Raw genomic sequence first — 20,901 nt, forward strand, 5'->3', positions numbered from 1 at the left:
GCTGAGTCTTTGCAGCCCCCTCCCTCCCTGGATATAAGGCTGAGTCTCTGCAGCCCCCTCCCTCTCTGGATATAAGGCTGAGTCTCTACAGCCCCCTCCCTCTCTGGATATAAGGCTGAGTCTCTACAGCCTCCTCCCTCTCTGGATATAAGGCTGAGTCTCTGCAGCCCCCTCCCTCTCTGGATATAAGGCTGATTCTCTGCAGGCACCTCCCTCCCTGGATATAAGGCTGAGTCTCTACAGCCCCCTCTCTCTCTGGATATAAGGCTGAGTCTCTACAGCCCTCTCCCTCCCTGGATATAAGGCTGAGTCTCTGCAGCCCCCTCCTTCTCTGGATATAAGGCTGAGTCTCTGCAGCCCCCTCCCTCCCTGGATATAAGGCTGAGTCTCTGCAGCCCCCTCCCTCCCTGGATATAAGGCTGAGTCTCTGCAGCCCCCTCCCTCCCTGGATATAAGGCTGAGTCTCTACAGCCTCCTCCCTCTCTGGATATAAGGCTGATTCTCTGCAGGCACCTCCCTCCCTGGATATAAGGCTGAGTCTCTGCAGCCCCCTCCCTCCCTGGATATAAGGCTGAGTCTTTACAGCCCCCTCCCTCCCTGGATATAAGGCGGAGTCTCTGCAGGCCCCTCCCTCCCTGGATATAAGGCTGCGTCTTTGCAGCCCCCTCCCTCCCTGGATATAAGGCTGGGTCTCTGCAGTCCCCCCCCCCCTTTCCATTGTGGGTGGTTGCTCACAGTTTACAGAGAGCATGGTGTCAGCCTGCAAGGAAACACCGGAGTTGAAGTCTAGTGCCCGGCAGCGGTAGTGGACACTCTCATTTCTTCTGACACTCTCAAGGATCAGCAGCCCATCACTGGCCTCTATCTCCTCCTCCATCTCCGCTCCATCCACAGGATCCTCCTAAGAAGAATGGCTGAGCTGTCAGTATGTGCCTCTGCCTGCGTACATTACAGGTATAACTGTCTGTGAGCCTGAACGCCACGGCGAATGCAAGATAAAGCGTGCTTCTGTGTGCATACGTTACACGTATTCCTATCTGTGAGCCTGCGTGCCACGGCGAATGCAAGATAAAGCGTGCTTCTGTGTGCATACGTTACACGTATACCTGTCTGTGAGCCTGCGCGCCACGGCAAATGCAAGATAAAGCGTGCTTCTGTGTGCATACGTTACACGTATACCTGTCTGTGAGCCTGCGCGCCACGGCAAATGCAAGATAAAGCGTGCTTCTGTGTGCATACGTTACACGTATACCTGTCTGTGAGCCTGCGCGCCAAGGCAAATGCAAGATAAAGCGTGCTTCTGTGTGCATACGTTACACGTATACCTGTCTGTGAGCCTGCGCGCCACGGCAAATGCAAGATAAAGCGTGCTTCTGTGTGCATACGTTACACGTATACCTGTCTGTGAGCCTGCGCGCCAAGGCAAATGCAAGATAAAGCGTGCTTCTGTGTGCATACGTTACACGTATACCTGTCTGTGAGCCTGCGCGCCACGGCAAATGCAAGATAAAGCGTGATTCTGTGTGCATACGTTACACGTATACCTGTCTGTGAGCCTGCGCGCCAAGGCAAATGCAAGATAAAGCGTGCTTCTGTGTGCATACATTACACGTATACCTGTCTGTGAGCCTGCGCGCCATGGCAAATGCAAGATAAAGCGTGATTCTGTGTGCATACGTTACACGTATACCTGTCTGTGAGCCTGCGCGCCAAGGCAAATGCAAGATAAAGCGTGCTTCTGTGTGCATACGTTACACGTATACCTGTCTGTGAGCCTGCGCGCCAAGGCAAATGCAAGATAAAGCGTGCTTCTGTGTGCATACGTTACACGTATACCTGTCTGTGAGCCTGCGCGCCAAGGCAAATGCAAGGTAAAGCGTGCTTCTGTGTGCATACGTTACATGTATTCCTATCTGTGAGCCTGCGCGCCACGGTGAATGTAAGATAAAGTGTGCCTGTGTGTGCACAGAAGCGATGGCTGCTCGTCTTACCGCACGCACTCACCTGTACTCTGAGGAAAGTATATGCAGGGGGTGGGTTCCCGTCTCCCTTACACCTCAGAACCACCCTGTCTCCCTCCATCACCAGCCTGCTGGGAGACTCCACAACCAGCGTCACGCTCTCCATGGGGTCTGAAGAGCAATCACAGAGTTCTCCATCAGCAATGCACAGTAACAGGCAGAATGATAGGGGACCATTTGTTCTTAGGTTGTTTTTTTACCTTGCAGTTTCCTCCAGCTTTGTCGTGCTTCCAGCTCGACTGGAAGCAGGGCTGGGATCAGCACCATCAGCCTTTCTTTATTTCATATCCATCCTGTCCCCAACACACCCAGGCTGGTCATTGCAGCGAAGGTCCTCGGGGTCCGAATCAGGCACATTCTGCATGGCAGCATAGAGCACTTGCCACCTGACCCAGGGGGCTGGCCCCAGGACCACTGAACATAAGCAAACCCGCATCCGCTCAGAGAGCACGTGCCATCATCCCTAGACGTCTCCAGCCCTCTCCCCTCCCCTCTGCTCTGCCCCGTACTCACAGAGGATTGTGACGTTGACCCTTTCTGACTCCATCATGCGGTCCATGCCGGGCAGACGATAATTCACCTCACAGTAGAAGGAAGCATTCCTGTCCTCCTTGCTGAGCCGAGAGTGCAGTGTGCTGCTCACCGTGTACAGCCCACTGGACTCCTTAATCACAGTTGTGGCAATATTAACCCCTGGGGGAGCAGCAAAAAATGATCCATTAATGATCCCAAAACAAGGGAGAGAGAGAGAGAGAGATAACCACACAGAAAGAGAGACGGATAGAGCAAGAAAAAGGATTTATACAGAGAGAGAAGAGACAACCAAAGAGAAAGAAACAGACAGAGAACAAGAAGAAAGGATTTATACAGAGAGAGGACAGACACCCACACAGAAAGAGAGATGGAAAGAGAACAAGAAGAAGAACTGACACAGAGAGGAGAGACAACCACAGAGAAAGAGAGATGGGCAGAGCAAGAAGAAAGATTTATAGAAAGAGAGAGAAAGAGAGAGAGACAACCACACAGAAAGATAGACAAACAGAGCAAGAAGAAGGATTTATACAGAGAGCGCAGAGACATCCACACAGAAAGAAACAGATAGAGAGCAAGAAGAAGGATTTATACAGAGAGAGCAGAGACACCCAAACAGAAAGAAACAGACAGAGAGCAAGAAGAAGAGATTTATACAGAGAGAGGAGAGAGCAAGAAGAAGAGATTTATACAGAGAGAGGAGAGACAACCACACAGAAAGAAACAGACAGAGAGCAAACACTACAGTACCAAAACACTACTCCTCTCACTTACAGACAACATCCTAAGAGGTTTTGATAGTGGAAAACAATACATTCTAATATTGTTAGACTTATCAGCAGCCTTTGACACAGTAAACCATAAAATTCTACTAAAAAGACTAGAAGAGATTGGACTACACAACGAAACAATAAACTGGTTCAGCTCATATCTAAAAAATAGGTTCTTCCAAGTTCAGATCAACAGCGCACTATCAGACAAATTCAATCTTGAAACAGGTGTACCGCAGGGATCAGCCTTGTCCGCAACCCTTTTTAACATATACATGCTTCCGTTATGTCATCTACTAGCAGGATTAGGAATCATACATTACATCTATGCAGATGATATTCAATTAATTCTACCAATCGACGACACAATAGAAAAAACATTAAACCTAGCTAACATGTACCTAGACATCATAAAACAACTATTAAACCGAATGGAACTAGTGATCAATATTGAAAAAACGGAATTTCTACACTTAGAAAGAAAAAATATTGAAATCATTCAAACCCCAATTATACTCAAAAGCAACCACAAAATAGAACTAGCGGAAAAAAAAGTAAGGAACCGTGGAATAATAATGGACCCCGAAATTAATCTAAAACAACACATGTTGCTAAAAGTAAAAGAAGGCTATGCTAAACTCATGATCCTCAGAAAACTTAAACCATTACTAACGCCTGCACATTTCAGAACAGTGCTTCAGGCACTAGTTTTAGCCAGTACCGATTACTGTAATGCACTTTTTCTAGGACTCCCAAATACAACAATAAGACCACTTCAAATTCTACAAAACACAGCAGAGAGAATACTAACTGGAAAAAGAAGAGACCATATAACTGAAACGCTGGCCAAACTTCACTGGCTATCCATAAAACAAAGAATAAAATATAAAGCACTATGCACCATACATAAACTAATACATGATGAAAAAGCAGACTGGCTAAACACTGCACTACGGGTACACGTACCACACAGGAACCTTCGTTCAGCAAACAGAGCTCTCTTAACCATTCCCTAAGTCAAAACAGTGAAACTAACCCAAGTGAGAGAAAGGGCGTTATCTTTAACAGGACCCACACTCTGGAACACAATGCCTTTGGAGACCAGATTACAGAGAGAGACCCCAAAACATTCAAGAGAAGTCTAAAGACATGGCTTTTTAAACAAGCCTTTTATAAAGAGACCGGAGAATAGAAAATACACTGGAATAAACAGAAGAGCACTGGCTCACAGTACTATTCTCATAAATGTGCATTACAATATTTTAACATATTGAGTACTCAATGAATGTAATAATATAACACAGTAAATGTGATTTTTTTGACCTTCTAGGTACACCTGGCCAGAACCTACATCACTAAACATTTGTACGTATTTTTATGATTTAATGTAACCGAAACTTAATGGCGCCCATTAGAATGTACTTTAGTACGCTTACTCCAAACTTACTTATGTGCTTACATGTAAACCGCTGCGATGGTATATAACTTAGCGACGGTATAGAAAAGACTTTAAATAAGTAAATAAAGAAGGATTTATACAGAGAGAGGAGAGACATCCACACAGAAAGAAACAGATAGAGAGCAAGAAGAAGAATTTATACAGAGAGAGGAGAGACAACCACAAAGAAAGAGAGATGGGCAGAGCAAGAAGGATTTATAAAGAGAGGAGAGACACCCACACAGAAAGAGATGGACAGAGAGCAACAAGAAAGATTTATACAGAGAGAAACACCCACACAGAAAGAGAGATGGAAAGAGAACAAGAAGAAGAACTGACACAGAGAGGAGACAACCACAGAGAAAGAGAGATGGGCAGAGCAAGAAGAAAGATTTATAGAGAGAGAGAGAGGAGAGACACCCACACAGAAAGAGAGATGGAAAGAGAGCAAGAAGGATTTATACAGAGAGGGGAGACACCCTCACAAAGAGAGAGATGGACACAGAGACAGAGAGGATTATCCTTGTGATTCTCCTTTCTGTAAGCTGGAATTTTATTTCACTGTTAGTATCTGTATTATGTCTTTTTCCTTTCTCCTTTTATTTTAACTACTTTGAGGACAATTTTCAAAGTTTTTTTTGCTCGTGTTAATTGGTCGTCTGACAGACTGACACGGAGGGAGAATAAATGCATGCGTAGGTGGCATTTGCAAATCTTTGCGTGTACGTTTCCAGCAAAAAATCTTCCCACAGAAGGAGCATGTGCCGGTGACCGCTTTGTACCCGTGTAGCCTTCCTAAGCCGAGGTACCCGTTGGCGCCCACAGAAGACACCCAGTTACCCACTGCCAGCCTGGCGCTGTTTGAGGTGCTTGCTGCCCCTCGACTCAGGGAAGCAGCGGGACCATCGTGATGCTGGAGGTAGGTTGTCTACTGCCTCTCCTCCACATTCTCCTAGATACACCCCCCCCCCCCCCAGCAGTCTCCTCCACCTACACTCACCATCTCCCCTGGTGCAGGGAGTTCCTTCTTTATCTATAACATAGTGTTAAAGGTGGGGTATCCACTACTCCTCCCACTGTGGTCTCCCTTGTACCTCCGTCTCTCCCACGTTTTCTGTCCCCGCTGTGGCTCCTCCCCTTCTATCAGGTGACATGTGGAGCAGTGCGTCTGCTGCCCCTTCCCTCGTGGTCTCCCGGTACCTCCTCCCGGGATACGCACTGCTTCTTTCCCATTGCAGGAAGCTCTAGCTCGTGCAGCGCCTGATATCTGGGCCGAGATATCTACCCCCCTCTTCCGGTGGTCTCCCAGGTGCCACCTCAGCACCTCCTCCCGGGTCCCCAGAATACGCACCGTCTCTGCCCTGGTGCAGGGAGTTCCTGTTCTTGTACCAGGTGATGTTTGGAGTGGGATAGCCATTCCTGCTCTTGCATTTGGCAATCTGCAATAAGCGATACGATGATACAGTTTCCTGAAGCTTCAGATTCCCCTCCCTATAAAGCTCTTTTACCTGAGCAGGCAGCCCACTTTTTACCGTCGTTGCAGCTTCCTGGCACACCCAGAGCACAAGGCACCCCCCGTGCCTCCCCCCCCCCCCAAAGCATCCGCTGGCCGGAACGGGCCCGGTGCGGGGCTCTTCGCGGGGACCACACGGATAGAAAGGGTGGGAGAGGGATCCTAATTTATTTTTCCTTTCCTCTCACTCCATTTCCTGACTCTCCACTCCTTCATCCTCCCCGTTCTCTGCACCCACGAACTAAACTCTCTCTCCCCTCCGCTCCTTCTCTGCGCCCTCCTCTCGATCCACAGCATTAAGACGGCTCCCTTCCTCTCCCCAACCTTTGGGCTTCTTTGCTGTCTCTCTCCTCTCAGACCTTTTTCTTTTGCTTTCTCTCTTCTGCTCTCTCTTTATTGTTTTAGTATTTTATTCAGGATCTCTCTTTAGCTTGTATTTCTTGCTTTGCTTTCTCTCCCCTCTATTCACCATTCTAGCTCCCTTTTATCTCTTATTCTGGACGCGGCCTCTCTTTCTCACCGTGCCAGTCCTCCGTCAAGTCGTTTTTTTTCCTTGCCTGCATTTGTGTCTCTCTGTTCAGTACCTCTTTGTTTGTTTTGTGTTTTTTTTTTATCTCGCTCTCTTTACCAGCTTCTCTCACTTTCCAGCCTTCTTTCTTCACCTTCCTTGCTCCTCCTCATCCCCTCCTCTGCCCATCGCAAACCACCTCCCCCTTCCTACCTCGCTAGCTCGCGCATCCTCCTACCATCGGCTGCGCTGTAGCGCTGCGTTTGGGTCTGTGTGTGGTACAACTAGCGAGGGGCCCCCATAGCCACAGGCCCCAGTGTATTCACTTCAACCCAAAGACAGCTCTGAGCTGCCCTCTCTGTCTGCCGCATGTGGCTCGCCATTCCCTTCCCCCCCCCCTCCGCGCACCATGAGTCAACCTATGATCTCTCCCTCCCTAAAGCATGATGTACCCCCTTCAGGAGTTATCCTACTTCCTGCCGGCCCACGCGCTGCAAGGTACCCCACTATCTCCCGGCTACACAAGGCGCCCCATTCCCTCAAAGTCCCCTCTTCCCAGCGGTGTGAGGGACCCCCGCTGCCCTCCCCTTCTCAGATGAGCGAGGGATCCCAAGCTTCCTCCCCTCATGCAAGTATCTGGATTTATCGCTGTTCACCTCCGGGGTTTCGTCGTCTGTTACAAGAATTCCAACGTCGTTCACGGTGATATCAGGGGGCTCTGGAGACTCTGAGAAAGGAAGACAACAACGTCAGCTGGTGAAAAGGCCAAGCAAACAACCGCACGCAGCACGCCCACGTGCGGGCAGACCCAGACCCAGGGAAAGCACGCGCATGCGCTCTCGTGCTGCGACGACGCCGCTCTCGCCGGGCACCCTGCAGCAAGAAGGAAATGGGAAATTCTAACAAAATATCCTACTTCGTTTTTAAAATGAAAGAAACCGAACGGAATTCCATTCACTGCATGAAAAGCCGTCCTGTCTCTGTGCCACTGGAAAGAACCCATCTGCCGTGCCTCTGCCCGTTGACCCCCCAGCCTTCCCCGGACCCTCTTAGCCCCCATGAAGTCTTTAAAGCCTATTTAAATCAGCACAGGGTGGGAGGGGTCCCCGTTGCTCCTGTCAGCCGCTGCTCTTTTAAACGGTGCCGGCAGGCAGAGGCCCCTTCATTACCCGGCAGTGGCTTGGATCTGCTGGCGCCAGATCAGACGGCAGCGGCGGCAGAGCAGGAACGACCGGGAATCGCTCCTGCCCTGCGATGATTTAAATGGGCTTTAAAGGCCTCATGGAATAAAGGGGTCCGGGGTTAGAGCATCAAGGAAGGGACCAGGAAGCAGTTTTGTTTTTTTTATGTGGGGGTACCAGACAATTTTTCTGTTTCTTTTTTATTTCATGTTTTATTGCAAATAAACAAAACAAAAACAAACAAAACAAAACTTTAAAAAAAATAAAAATGTCTGTGCACACCTCCACTCTGCAGCAGCACTGCCTTCTTTTCCACTTGGGGATCTTGGGATTTGAACGTAAAACCTCTCAGCTCCAAACTCAGAGCGCTGCCGCTGAGAGAGAGGAGGAAACCACCGCCAGCTTTAACCGAAGCGTGTGCCCGCGCACAGAGCAGCCGGCGCTGACACGCATGCGCCGTGCGCGTGTGAGGCACAGACCTGCACACACCCTATACAGACAGGAACGAGTTGTAGTCTCCCCCCCCCCCCCTGCAGAGACAAATTTCAAACCCAGACGACAGGTACCGAGTGTGCGCCAGGAGGGAAGGGCAGTGATTTCAGTACAACAAGCGCTGTGCGCACTTTTCCTCTGACCAAACCCCGCCCCTTCCCCCCACCATTCTGAAGCACATCTGCATGTTTTTCAGACTTAAAAAGAAAACACAAAAACCCTTTGATTCTATTGGGCCCAAAACTGAACCTCTACCAAATGCAAACTGGCACTGTGGTGGGGTCTGTGCATGGTGAGTATGTGCAGAGCTTGCCCGCCGGGTGTGATGGAGTTTGGGAGATCGCTAGTAAGCATAGTGCTTGCTCACAGGGTGGGGATGGGTTTGGGGGGAGGGGGTTATTATGTGCAGTGCTTGCTCGCAGGGTGTGGTGTGGTTTTGGGGCTGGTTAGTAAGCACATTCAGGCCGATTCAGTAAAATTCGTGGGAGAGCTGGCGCTCCAAGGCGAGTGCTTGCTCTCCCGACGCGCCCAGGCACTGGGCGCATGATTCTGTATTTAAATGAGGGCCTGCGGTAATAAAGAGGCACTAGGGACACTAGCGCGTCCCTAGTGCCTCCTTATTGACAGAAGCGGCAGCTGTCAGCGGGTTTGACAGCCGACGCTTAATTTTACCGGCGTCGGTTGTCTAACTCGCTGACAGCCACGGGTTTGGAAAACGGACGCCGGCAAAATTGAGCATCCGTCTTCCAACCCTTTTTAATTTTTTTTTTTTTTTTTAGAATTTTAATTTTTTTTTACTTTTGGGGCCTCCGACTTAATATCGCTATGATATTAAGTTGGAGGGTGTACAGAAAAGCAGTTTTTTCTGCTTTTCTGTACACTTTCCCGGTGCTGGCCAAAATTAACTCCTGCCTTCAGGCAGGCGTTAATTTCGCCTTTTTCACTTTTTCACTTTTTTTTTTTTGCATTGGGGGAAATAGCTAATAGCCTCATCAACATGCAGTTACATGTGATGAGAGCTATTAGCTACGCACTCTATTGGAAGCGCGTTTTGGACGCACTAGCACCCGTTTTGCATCAGGGGCTATGGATGCCCACCCAAATTGCGTGTCCAGTCTCGTGCTGAGCCGTGGGCGGCAGCCAGCGCACGGTATTGCATGGGCCTGATTGCTTGCTCGCAGGTTATCTGTGGATTACAGGGAGGTCGGTAAGCACAGGGCTTCCCTTACTGTACACTCGCAGTTCAGTCCGGTTCTCTCCAAATCCGGCGGGTCCGGCTCCAATCTGGCAGAGGAATGTCCTCTCATCCTGCAGGGTCACCTCACTGATGAGCAATGTGAAGTTATCTGCCATGCGGATCCGGTCCTTATACTCTGTATCATAGGCAAATTGTCTGTCCTGTCCCATATAATAAATGTTTGTGCGACCATTTTTCTCCTGGGAAAAAAAGAATAAAGAAGTGATGCCCCTTCACATTCCTGGAGGTGTTTGAGATAATGGCTGGGGCTACTCCCATCCTCCAGGATGGTAAACCTCCTCCCAGGGGGATGAAGAGTGCAGTTGTACCTTTTTGCCCATAGGTGGCAGCAGCCACTGCAGGGAGTCCCAGAGTGGTGCCGGATGGCTGCATTCCATTCAAGGCAGGACCTGTCTATCCCATCAGGAAATTAGATCTACAAGTCTATGTAAGCAATGGGGCAAAACCTCACACGTGCACTGAAGGCTGGTGCGGATGCGGCATGGGCTCCAGAAGGAGCCTCGATCTCTACACGCACATTTTTATTTCTTGATCGCTATACTGGATGCTGCTCCAACTGCACAGCAAGGGAATTTCACTTGTACCAGGGTAGCGCCTACACAAGCAAGACAGGTTAACCCCAGGCTTCAGGTGCCTTAACCTTATACACAGGTCTGCCCCAGGGCCCAAAACAACAATCTTTACACACAGGAGAGACAGGTCAGCTCCAGTCATGTAGGCCCCTTAATCTTACCTACAGGTGAGAAAGGGTCCAGCTCTCTTAACCCTTACACACAAGAGAGGCAGGTTAGCCCCAGGGTCCCGGTGCCTTAACCTTTCACAAAGGTGGTGCAAGTCATTCCCTAGGTCCAAGTCCCTTAATTTCTATCCCAGGGCTTAAAACCCTAATTCTTACTCACAGGAGAGGAAGGACAGGCCTAGGGTCCAGGTCCCCAGTCTGTGTGCACAGGTGAGGCAGGTCCAGGTCCCCAGTCTGTGTGCACAGGTGAGGCAGGTCCAGGTCCCCAGTCTGTATGCACAGGTGAGGCAGGTCCAGGTGCCCAGTCTGTGTGCACAGGTGAGGCAGGTCCAGGTCCCCAGTCTGTATGCACAGGTGAGGCAGGTCCAGGTCCCCAGTCTGTATGCACAGGTGAGGCAGGTCCAGGTCCCCAGTCTGTGTGCACAGGTGAGGCAGGTCCAGGTCCCCAGTCTGTGTGCACAGGTGAGGCAGGTCCAGGTCCCCAGTCTGTATGCACAGGTGAGGCAGGTCCAGGTCCCCAGTCTGTATGCACAGGTGAGGCAGGTCCAGGTCCCCAGTCTGTGTGCACAGGTGAGGCAGGTCCAGGTCCCCAGTCTGTGTGCACAGGTGAGGCAAGTCCAGGTCCCCAGTCTGTGTGCACAGGTGAGGCAGGTCCAGGTGCCCAGTCTGTATGCACAGGTGAGGCAGGTCCAGGTCCCCAGTCTGTATGCACAGGTGAGGCAGGTCCAGGTCCCCAGTCTGTATGCACAGGTGAGGCAGGTCCAGGTCCCCAGTCTGTGTGCACAGGTGAGGCAGGTCCAGGTCCCCAGTCTGTGTGCACAGGTGAGGCAGGTCCAGGTCCCCAGTCTGTGTGCACAGGTGAGGCAGGTCCAGGTGCCCAGTCTGTGTGCACAGGTGAGGCAGGTCCAGGTGCCCAGTCTGTATGCACAGGTGAGGCAGGTCCAGGTCCCCAGTCTGTATGCACAGGTGAGGCAGGTCCAGGTCCCCAGTCTGTATGCACAGGTGAGGCAGGTCCAGGTCCCCAGTCTGTATGCACAGGTGAGGCAGGTCCAGGTCCCCAGTCTGTGTGCACAGGTGAGGCAGGTCCAGGTCCCCAGTCTGTGTGCACAGTGAGGCAGGTTTACCCCAGGGCCCAAAACCTCATTTCTTACACAGAGAAAAGGCATGACACCCTAGGGTCCAGGTCTCCCATCCGTACGCACAAGTGATAAGGGGCATCCCCAGGAACCAGGGGATGATGTGCCCTCACCGTGAGTATGGCTTAGAGCCCTAATCCTTACGGTAAGTGCAGGTCATCCCAAGGATTCAGATCACTTATCTTTATACAGGACTGAGGGAGACTCTAGCTCTCAGTCCTTACACACAGCCAAGACAGATCAGTCCCAGGGTCAGATCACCAATCCTTACACAAAGCTGGGGGAGGTCGGCCCAGATCCCAGGCTCTGATACTTACAACACAACCAGGGCAGCTCAGTCCCAGGGCTTGTGACCTCAATCTTACATGCACCCAGGGCAGACTTATTTATTTATTATTTACAGAAATGTCTATTCTGCCCATTTATTAATTTCTGTTCAAGATTCAGTCTCCTGGTCTTGACACAAAGTCAGGGCAGGTCTCCAATGCTTACATATGTGGGGAGGATGGGTTTTGCTCGAGACCTCAGCAAGGGCCATGCATCTGGCCAGCCTGAAGGTCTGGACCTTGATCCTCACAACTAGCGCTTGCAGAGTCAGCGCAGGTAGGTGGCCCCTGGACTCAGGTTACTTACATAGAGCCAATGCAGGTAGGAGTAGTGGGAGTGTCCAGGGATGCTGAAGGAACATGTGATGCTGGCGGTACCACCTTCTCTCACCTCTACCACATCAGGCAGTAGCACTTCCACTCTGTCACTCAGCGCTGCACGGGGCAAGAATGCAAAAGAGGGGTTAAAGGCAGGACCCGCAGGTACACCTCGCAACCAGAGAAAGTACCACAGCTGCACCTAAGGGGTGGGACGCAAGGCTGTTCCCCAGCTGGAAAAACCAGCTGGGGAACAGGCAACAGCGCGTGGTGGTGATTGGCGGTCATTCTGAAGGAAGCAGCCAGGTCTGGGGCCGGCGCCGTGACTGCCATCGGAGAGGGGTTAGAATGGAAAATGACGCTAAGATCTGCAGCAGAGCAGAGGCTTTAAGAGGCGATGTAAGAAAGCTGCTTGCCAGCCAAGCTTCAGTACTAAACAATGCAGGGTTATTATGCGTTTTGGGTGTAGAAAACTGAGAGAGGGGGACACATTGTGGGGAGGGGAGTGAGTCACTGAAGTGAGCAGAACAGGAAAGAGAATTCAGGGTGATTATAGCTGATGGTTTCAGCATAGCGTCATCTCTGCTCTGGCACACTCATTTTGTTTTGATCTGCTGGATTACAGCTCCCAAAACCTAGTTAAGAAATGTTATCAAGTTATTCCAGTAACCTTATTGTGTGTTACCCTTTACTTCCATGCAGGATAATGAAAGGAGGCTAGGCTGTATAAGGAGAGCCATAATCTGGAACAAAATAGGAAGGGATTATACCCAGGCACAGGTTGCTGGCGAGATCTCATGTGGGAGCTATGCCTCCAGAGGAATACTGACAGAGTGGAGGGCAGTCCAGAGAAAGGTACAATCTGAACCAGACAATCCCACATGCACACGCTCAAAACCACAGATACTCCTTAAGTACAAAGACACACCCACAGGGAAGAGCCACAGTAACCAGAGACAGGTACATCCCTCAGAGCCAGGCACATCTATAGATATGACCCAGAGAGACAGATACAGCCCATAACGTCACAGAAAGACATGCAAAAGGTGCACTCAACCCAGATACACAGAAGCACCATCCTTCCACCAGCCATACCCTCAGATACTCTCAGAGACAAAATCCCACAACTACATCCCTCAGAAACAGAAACATACAAATCTACAGGTACTTCCCCTTCAACAACAGGAACAAACTAAAGAGACACTCCCATATGTACCCCACCTCAGAGAAAGAAACACACCACTGAAATATACAGATACACCCCCCCCCCCTCAGAGTCAAAAACACATCTAGGAGATACATCCCTCAGAGGCAAGGATATCCCCCTCAGAGACAGAAACACATGTAGAGATGCACCCCTCAGAGACATGAATATCCACCTCAGAGATGGAAACACATGTAGAGATACACCTCTCAGAGACATGAATATCCCCCTCAGAGACAGAAACACATGTAGAGATACACCTCTCAGAGACATGAATATCCCCCTCAGAGACAGAAACACATGTAGAGATATACCCCTCAGAGACATGGATACACCCCTGAGAGACATGGATATCCCCCTCAGAGACAGAAACACATGTAGAGATACACCCCTCAGAGACATGAATATCCCCCTCAGAGATGGAAACACATGTAGAGATACACCTCTCAGAGACATGAATATCCCCCTCAGAGACAGAAACACATGTAGAGATATACCCCTCAGAGACATGGATACACCCCTGAGAGACATGGATATCCCCCTCAGAGACAGAAACACATGTAGAGATACACCCCTAAGAGACATGAATATCCCCCTCAGAGATGAAACACATGTAGAGATACACCCCTCAGAGATATGAATATCCCCCTCAGAGACAGAAACACATGTAGAGATACACCCCTCAGAGATATGAATATCCCCCTCAGAGACAGAAACACATGAAGAGATACATCCCTCAAGAGACATGGATATCCCCCTCAGAGACAGAAACACATGTAGAGATACACACCTCAGAGATATGGATATCCCCCTCAGAGACAGAAACACATGTAGAGATACACACCTCAGAGATATGGATACATCCCTCAGAGACAGAAACACATGTACAGATACACCCCTAGAGACATGGATATTCCCCTCAGAGACAGAAATATATGTAGAGATACACCCCTCAGAGACATAAATATCCCCCTCAGAGACAGAAACACATGTAGAGATACACCCCTCAGAGATATGGATATCCCCCTCAGAGACAGAAACACATCTCGGAGGTATACTCCTCAGAGACATGATTGCACCCCTCAAAGACATGCATATCCCGTCAGAGACAGAAACATATGTAGAGATACACACCTCAGAGACATGAATATATTCCTCAGAGACAAAAACACATCTCGGAGATACACGCCTCAGAGACATGGATATACCCCTCAGAGAAAGAAACACATCTCAGAGATACACCCCTCAGAGACATGCATACTCCCCTCAGAGAAATGGATAACCCCCTCAGAGACAGAAACACATGTAGAGATGCACCCCTGAGACATGGATATCCCCCTCAGTGACAGAAACACATGTAGAGATACACCCCTCAGAGACATGTATATCCCTCTCAGGATATCAACATCAGAGACAGAAAACATCTAGGAGATATACACCTCAGAGACATGGACACACCCCTCAAAGATATGGATATCCCCCTCAGAGACCGAAACACATGTAGAGATATACCCCTCAGAGACATGGATATCCCCCTCAGAGATAAGGGTATCCACGTCAGAGACAGAAACACAACCCTCAGAGACATGGATATCCCCCTCAGAGACAGAAACACATGTAGAGATGCACCCCTCAGAGACATGGATACTCCCTTCAGAGACTGAAATACATCTTGGAAATACACCCCTCAGAGACATGGATATCCTCCTCAGAGACAGAAACACACCCTTCAGAGACAAGGATACCCCCCTCAGTGATATGAAACACTTCTCGGAGATACACCCCTCAGAGACATGGATACTCCCTTCAGGGACAGAAACACATGTAGAGATACACCCCTCAGAGACATGGATACTCCCTTCAGAGACAGCAACACACCCCTCAGAGACAAGGATACCCCCTCAGAGACAGCAACACACCCCTCAGAGACAAGGATACCCCCCTCAGAGAAATGAAACCCTTCTCGGAGATACACCCCTCAGAGACATGGATACTCCCTTCAGAGACTGAAATACATCTTGGAAATACACCCCTCAGAGACATGGATATCCCCCTCAGAGACAGAAAACACACCCTTCAGAGACAAGGATACCCCCCTCAGTGATATGAAACACTTCTCGGAGATACACCCCTCAGAGACATGGATACTCCCTTCAGGGACAGAAACACATGTAGAGATACACCCCTCAGAGACATGGATACTCCCTTCAGAGACAGCAACACACCCCTCAGAGACAAGGATACCCCCTCAGAGACAAGGATACCCCCCTCAGAGAAATGAAACCCTTCTCGGAGATACACCCCTCAGAGACATGGATACTCCCTTCAGGGACAGAAACACCTCTAGGAGATACACCCCTTAGCGACATGTATACCCCTCTCACAGACATCGATACACCCCTTAGAGATACACCCCTCAGAGACATGGATGCCCACCTCAGAGACAGAAAGACATGTAGAGATACACCCCTAAAAGACATGGATATCCCCCTCCGAGACATGGATATCCCCCTCAGAGACACATGTAGAGATACACACCTCAGAGACATGGATACCCACCTCAGAGACAGAAACACATCTAGGAGATACACCCCTTAGCGACATGTATACCCCTCTCACAGACATCGATACACCCCTTAGAGATACACCCCTCAGAGACATGGATATCCCCCTCAGAGACAGAGATACATGTGCAGGGGATTAGTATCTGCAAGAGGAGCAGCCACTGAAAGAGCAGGATCTGCCTGGGGTATGGTACCCCCAGGGGGAGTGGAATTGGGATCCATGATATCTAGGTGCAGTTGCACCCAGGGAGCATTCAGTGAAATGATGGCCAAAGGAGTGGCATCTGGAGAGAGGCAGCATCATGGGGAGTGGTATATGGCATGCACACATTGAGCAGTACCCAGGGGAGCGATGTTCACAGAGGGAAAGTATTTGGGGATAGCAAACCCCAGGCGATGGGGAGCAGTATCCAAGGGGCTGATATTTGGGGGTGCAGTGCCCAGGGGAATAGCATTGAGGGGCAGCAGCAGCAACTGCAAAATGGTAATGGTAATATTTATTTTACTGTACTGATTTGCGATAAGTTTCAAAATGGTTTACAATAAAATTAAACAATAATTACATTGTGTTAAAATAACAATAAAACAATAAAAACATAACAAACCAACTTTACAAAACATAAATCAATAATAAAACTGTATCTGCTGGGGAGCAGTGCGCAGGAGTGCAGTATCTGGGGGTGGGGATCAGATCCCAGGGGAGTTGGATCCATAGGGAGCGGAGGATTTGCGGTTGGGGGGGGGGGGGGGGGGGGGGGGGGGGATGAGCGGGCAGACTAGAATCTCCATGTTGCTGTTTTTCCTCAGTTGGATAATGGAAGCACTGGCAAAAGTCCAGGGCTCTGAAACTTTAATAAGTATTGATCAAGGACAGAGTTCTTTCCTGGAGCCACACGAGCAAAGAATTACCAGCCAGGATGAGGAACAACCAAAACAAGCCTGAGGGGATGGGGGGGGGGGGGGGGGGGGCCCACACACTCTGAGCTATTTATACACTGAAGAGTAACAGCTGGGAGCAGAATATATCTCCAAGGGCTAATATCTCAGGGGTCCCAAGGGAAAATGAAACCTAGGGGTGCACCAGAGATGGATAAAAGCCAAAGCACGCTGCGGCAGTAGATGAGACCCAGGTGGTACTCCACCAGTCGGCAAGACACAGGCATCAGCAAGAGAGGCCCAAGGGTATCCCAGAAGTGAGTGAAACCTGGGTAAGACCCGGAATGAGATAAAATCTGGGCATTCCCCAGAGGAAAGAGGTCAGAGACCCAGGAATGCCCCTGCGATAACAGGTTCCTGGAAGGTCTCCCAGGAACGGGAGGCAAATCCCAGGTATCTCAAAGAAACACAGAAACGATGGCAGAAAAGGACCAAATGATCCATCCAGTCTGCCCAGCAAGCTTATGGCGGTATCTGCTGTGCCGGGTACCCCCATGCTTATTAGTTTCCCGGACTGTAAGAGTCAGGGCCCTCGTGGGTTGCTGTTTGAATCCAAGTCCCCGTTACCTCTTGCTGCTGAAGCAGAGAGCCAATGTTGGAGTTGCATCAAAGCATCAGGTTCATTGGTTAAGGGTCGGAAGGTAAGATCTATGCCTCCCCGAGGGTCGGGAGGTGAGAATTCGACATGTCCCTGCGATAGCAGGTGAGGCCCTAGGTGTTGGATAAAACGTGACCTTGCCGTGGCAGGCATCCAGGACGAGGCAGAATCTAGAGAGGGTGGAGAAGCTGCAGCCTTGGAAGGCCAGCAGGGTCCAGGGGGACAACACCCACCTTCTAGCTACAGACCCCCTTACTCCACTGCACAGGGACTGCACCTGTTGGACAAGATCCATCTCCCAGCTAGAGAACTCTCCCTTACCCTGTCCTACAACAAGCAAGAGCGCCGTCTGGACAACACCCGTCTCCCAGCTACAGGCCTGCTCAGGTTTTGCTCCCGGTCCCGGAGGGGTGCTATGGGGTTTTGGCATGCAAGCTGTGCTTTCTGCTCCCAGTCCACCATGGCTTTTGGGGCATAGGTTTTGCTCTTTACTTCCAATCCCTGGGGGAAGCTTTGGCTTGTATTTGAACTACTGCTGCTGCTGGTCTGAATCTGAACTCTGATCCTTTCTTCTCCTGCCAGAAATGGGAAGGCTCTGCTCCTGTGCAGCTCTCCGAGCCAATCAGATCACCGCCCATGACACAAATTCTGACATGGGAAGGGCGTGGGATTCCCGCTGAACGTGTCTGTCTGGAGAGGCCTCCTGAACCATCCTGTCAAACCTCTGATGCTGACCCAAAGTGCCAGAATACATGGGACACCTCCGAGACTCCCTCTAGGGTTACCACCTGATCTAGGTTGATCCAGTTCTGTTTTTTTGGGTTTTTTTCCCTATTTCTTTTGTGGACTTGTGGTCCTGCTTTTTTCTTATAGAAATTGGAACTATAGGTCTGGCAACCCTATATGATCTGGCAACCCTACCAGATCATGCCTCCTAAGGGAGCCAACGAGACCCTTACTGGGGTGCATGGAACCTATGGGACTATCACGTCTGATGTCGGGGGGGTAAGGGGGGGGGTGGAGGGGAGGGGAATCTGGGGGTAGGAAAGCTATGAGACTGTATGTACCTCCTAAGGGAAGGAAGGTCAGGAGACTATCCCTGGGACAGGAAACTTGTGAGAGTGTACCCTCTAAGGTTAGGGGGAACATATGAGGCTGTCTCTGGTAGAGCGCCAGCCTAAGACTACCTGACCCAGGGAGTGGGGTACTGGGGGACGGGAGTGTGCAATGCATAGCTGTCCTTCCTAGATGGGGGGAGGAAGCCTGTGAGTGTCTCAGGGGAGCAGGGACCTCTGAGACTGTCTCTGGTACGCAGCCTATCTGGCGGGAGAGGAGAGGTGAGCCAGACTGCAGCCTTGCTGTCCTGTTTCCCAGGGTTGCCACTTCAGCCAGGTCGATTAGGAGGGGACGGATCCAGTCCTGGTTTGGTTGTCGCTCTCCTTGCCCCAAGAACTATAGGACATGACTTCCATCAATGCTGGGCTTGTTTGCAGGTGCAGGGCTACAGCAGCCATCACCAAACTTTAGAATAAGAGACCAGAGATGCAACAGAGAAGGATGAGAGAGGGGCGCTGGAGGAGTTCACGGAGGTATGGGGCAATGGAAGAGGAAGGGTGGAGAGGCCCGGGATAACCAGTAACTGTAAAGGGTAGAGGGCAAGTGGAGGGGGGGGGGGGAGAATGTTTGTCACATCACCTACATTTTTATCGTGCACCACTGATCTCCATGTACGCAAGGGGGCATAACCTGGACTGGATCGGCCTCTGCTGGTTCCCCTGGGTGAGGTACCCCCTCCTCCCCATGCTGGTGGCTGAGTGCACATACCCTTCCCAGAGCAGAGCAGAGGGTAACAATTCAGCTTCTGTCACACTTGCTCAATGTGCTCATTTGTCATCAGGAAATGAATAATTTTTTTTGCTCCGCAGAAGGAAATGCATCTGCCCCCACCTTCTCCTCCTGAACAATGGGGGTCTTCACAAGGAGGCCTTAGCCCTCCCCGCTTCCACGCCCAGTTACAGCAACCGAGCGTCCCGAAAATGTCAGAAAACACATGGAAGAGAAGAGACTGCCAACCAAACGGCAGGGGCTGCAGAATTTTACAAAAAAAACTAATAATCTCTAGGGTGACAAACAGACGTTCCCTAGCTCCAGGATCACTAGAGAATCCTAGAATTTGCTATAAAACTCTGAAGACAGATGACATGAAAGAAAGGTTGCAAACTGCACCGGAGCTGAATTAGGGAGACCACTCCACTCCCCTCCCCCAGTTACCCAATACCCAGCACTAATAGCAGCTGCCACTAGCAATCATACCCTCTCATTCCTATGCTGCTCCTCTCTGTCCCAAGGCTCCCCTCCCCCCCTCCCTCCCTATATTGTAATACCACAGGAGCTCCCCTGTAACCTCCGCCCCCCCCCCAGGTCCCTGGGGCTCTGAGAGCAGGAGCAGGCTCAGCACTACGGCTCTCCTTTCCTAGGCAATAACATATTTTATCCTCCCACAATGAGCAGGAGGCTCTACCTTCCTTCCTTCCTTCCTTCGCGCACGTTCTCTCTGCTCAAATCTAATTGGTCAAAGAGAAAAGCAGCCCCGTGCACCTCCGGGAGTGCACGGAACGTGCCGGCAGTGCCTTCCCCTCCAGAGGCGGCTGCACGGCGCTTCCCCGGGAGCTGGTACCCGATCTGTGTGACAGCAAATTGTTTTTATCTCAACAAGGAGGCAGGCACGAGGATAAAACCGAGGAAGGGATCGCTGAAGGGGAGTGGGAGGCGTGCGTGTCAGGGGAGGGGGGGTCCTCCTCAATGCATAAATGCCCAGCACACACAAAAAAAACCCCCAAATATTAGAAACCACAATAGGCTGAAGGGATGACTGAGCCCACGGCGCGGCATTAGCCCAAGATACCCTGCAGCCCCCCTCCCCAGCACCCTGCAGCCCCTTCCCAGGGAAACTCACCGCGCCTGAAGAAGCTGCAGAGGAGCAGCAGGCTGAGGACAGGGATACACAGAGCCATGATCTGCCCGAAAGTGAGAGCCAAGGCAGGAGATTCGCAGAGCCCTGGCGCTGACGTCACGGGAGGGGAGGGGGAGGGCGAGAGAGAGATGAGCACAGGCAGCGCAGGAGTGAGAAAGAGATGAGCGCAGACAGGGCTGGGAGAGAGACGGAGGCGCAAGCGGCGCAGGACTGAGAGAGAAATGAGCGCAGGCAGGGCTGGGAGAGAGAAGGAGGCGCACGCGGCGCAGGACTGAGAGAGAAATGAGCGCAGGCAGGGCTGGGAGAGAGACGGAGGCGCACGCGGCGCAGGACTGAGAGAGAAATGAGCGCAGGCAGGGCTGGGAGAGAGAAGGAGGGCGCACGCGGCGCAGGA

At 50.8% G+C, this 20,901-nt stretch overlaps 1 protein-coding gene across 2 annotated transcripts in view; it reads right to left on the reverse strand.

Moving 5' to 3' along the window:
* Positions 1-20,881, reverse strand: part of LOC115074193 (cell surface glycoprotein MUC18-like) — a 50,123-nt gene extending 29,242 nt beyond the window's left edge. For both annotated transcript variants that reach the window (XM_029573442.1, XM_029573441.1), the window contains exons 1-8: positions 20,490-20,881; positions 12,221-12,348; positions 9,684-9,891; positions 7,438-7,508; positions 6,112-6,199; positions 2,535-2,714; positions 2,005-2,132; positions 736-901 (exon numbers count right to left, since the gene is read on the reverse strand). In XM_029573442.1, coding sequence (XP_029429302.1) covers positions 736-901; positions 2,005-2,132; positions 2,535-2,714; positions 6,112-6,199; positions 7,438-7,508; positions 9,684-9,891; positions 12,221-12,348; positions 20,490-20,547 — 1,027 coding nt within the window. In that variant the 5' untranslated portion in view covers positions 20,548-20,881. The remainder of the gene's footprint in view (positions 1-735; positions 902-2,004; positions 2,133-2,534; positions 2,715-6,111; positions 6,200-7,437; positions 7,509-9,683; positions 9,892-12,220; positions 12,349-20,489) is intronic.
* Positions 20,882-20,901: the final 20 nt, after the last annotated feature.

This window comes from Rhinatrema bivittatum, chromosome 12, assembly GCF_901001135.1.
Source record: "Rhinatrema bivittatum chromosome 12, aRhiBiv1.1, whole genome shotgun sequence".
Classification (NCBI taxonomy): Eukaryota; Metazoa; Chordata; class Amphibia; order Gymnophiona; family Rhinatrematidae; genus Rhinatrema; species Rhinatrema bivittatum.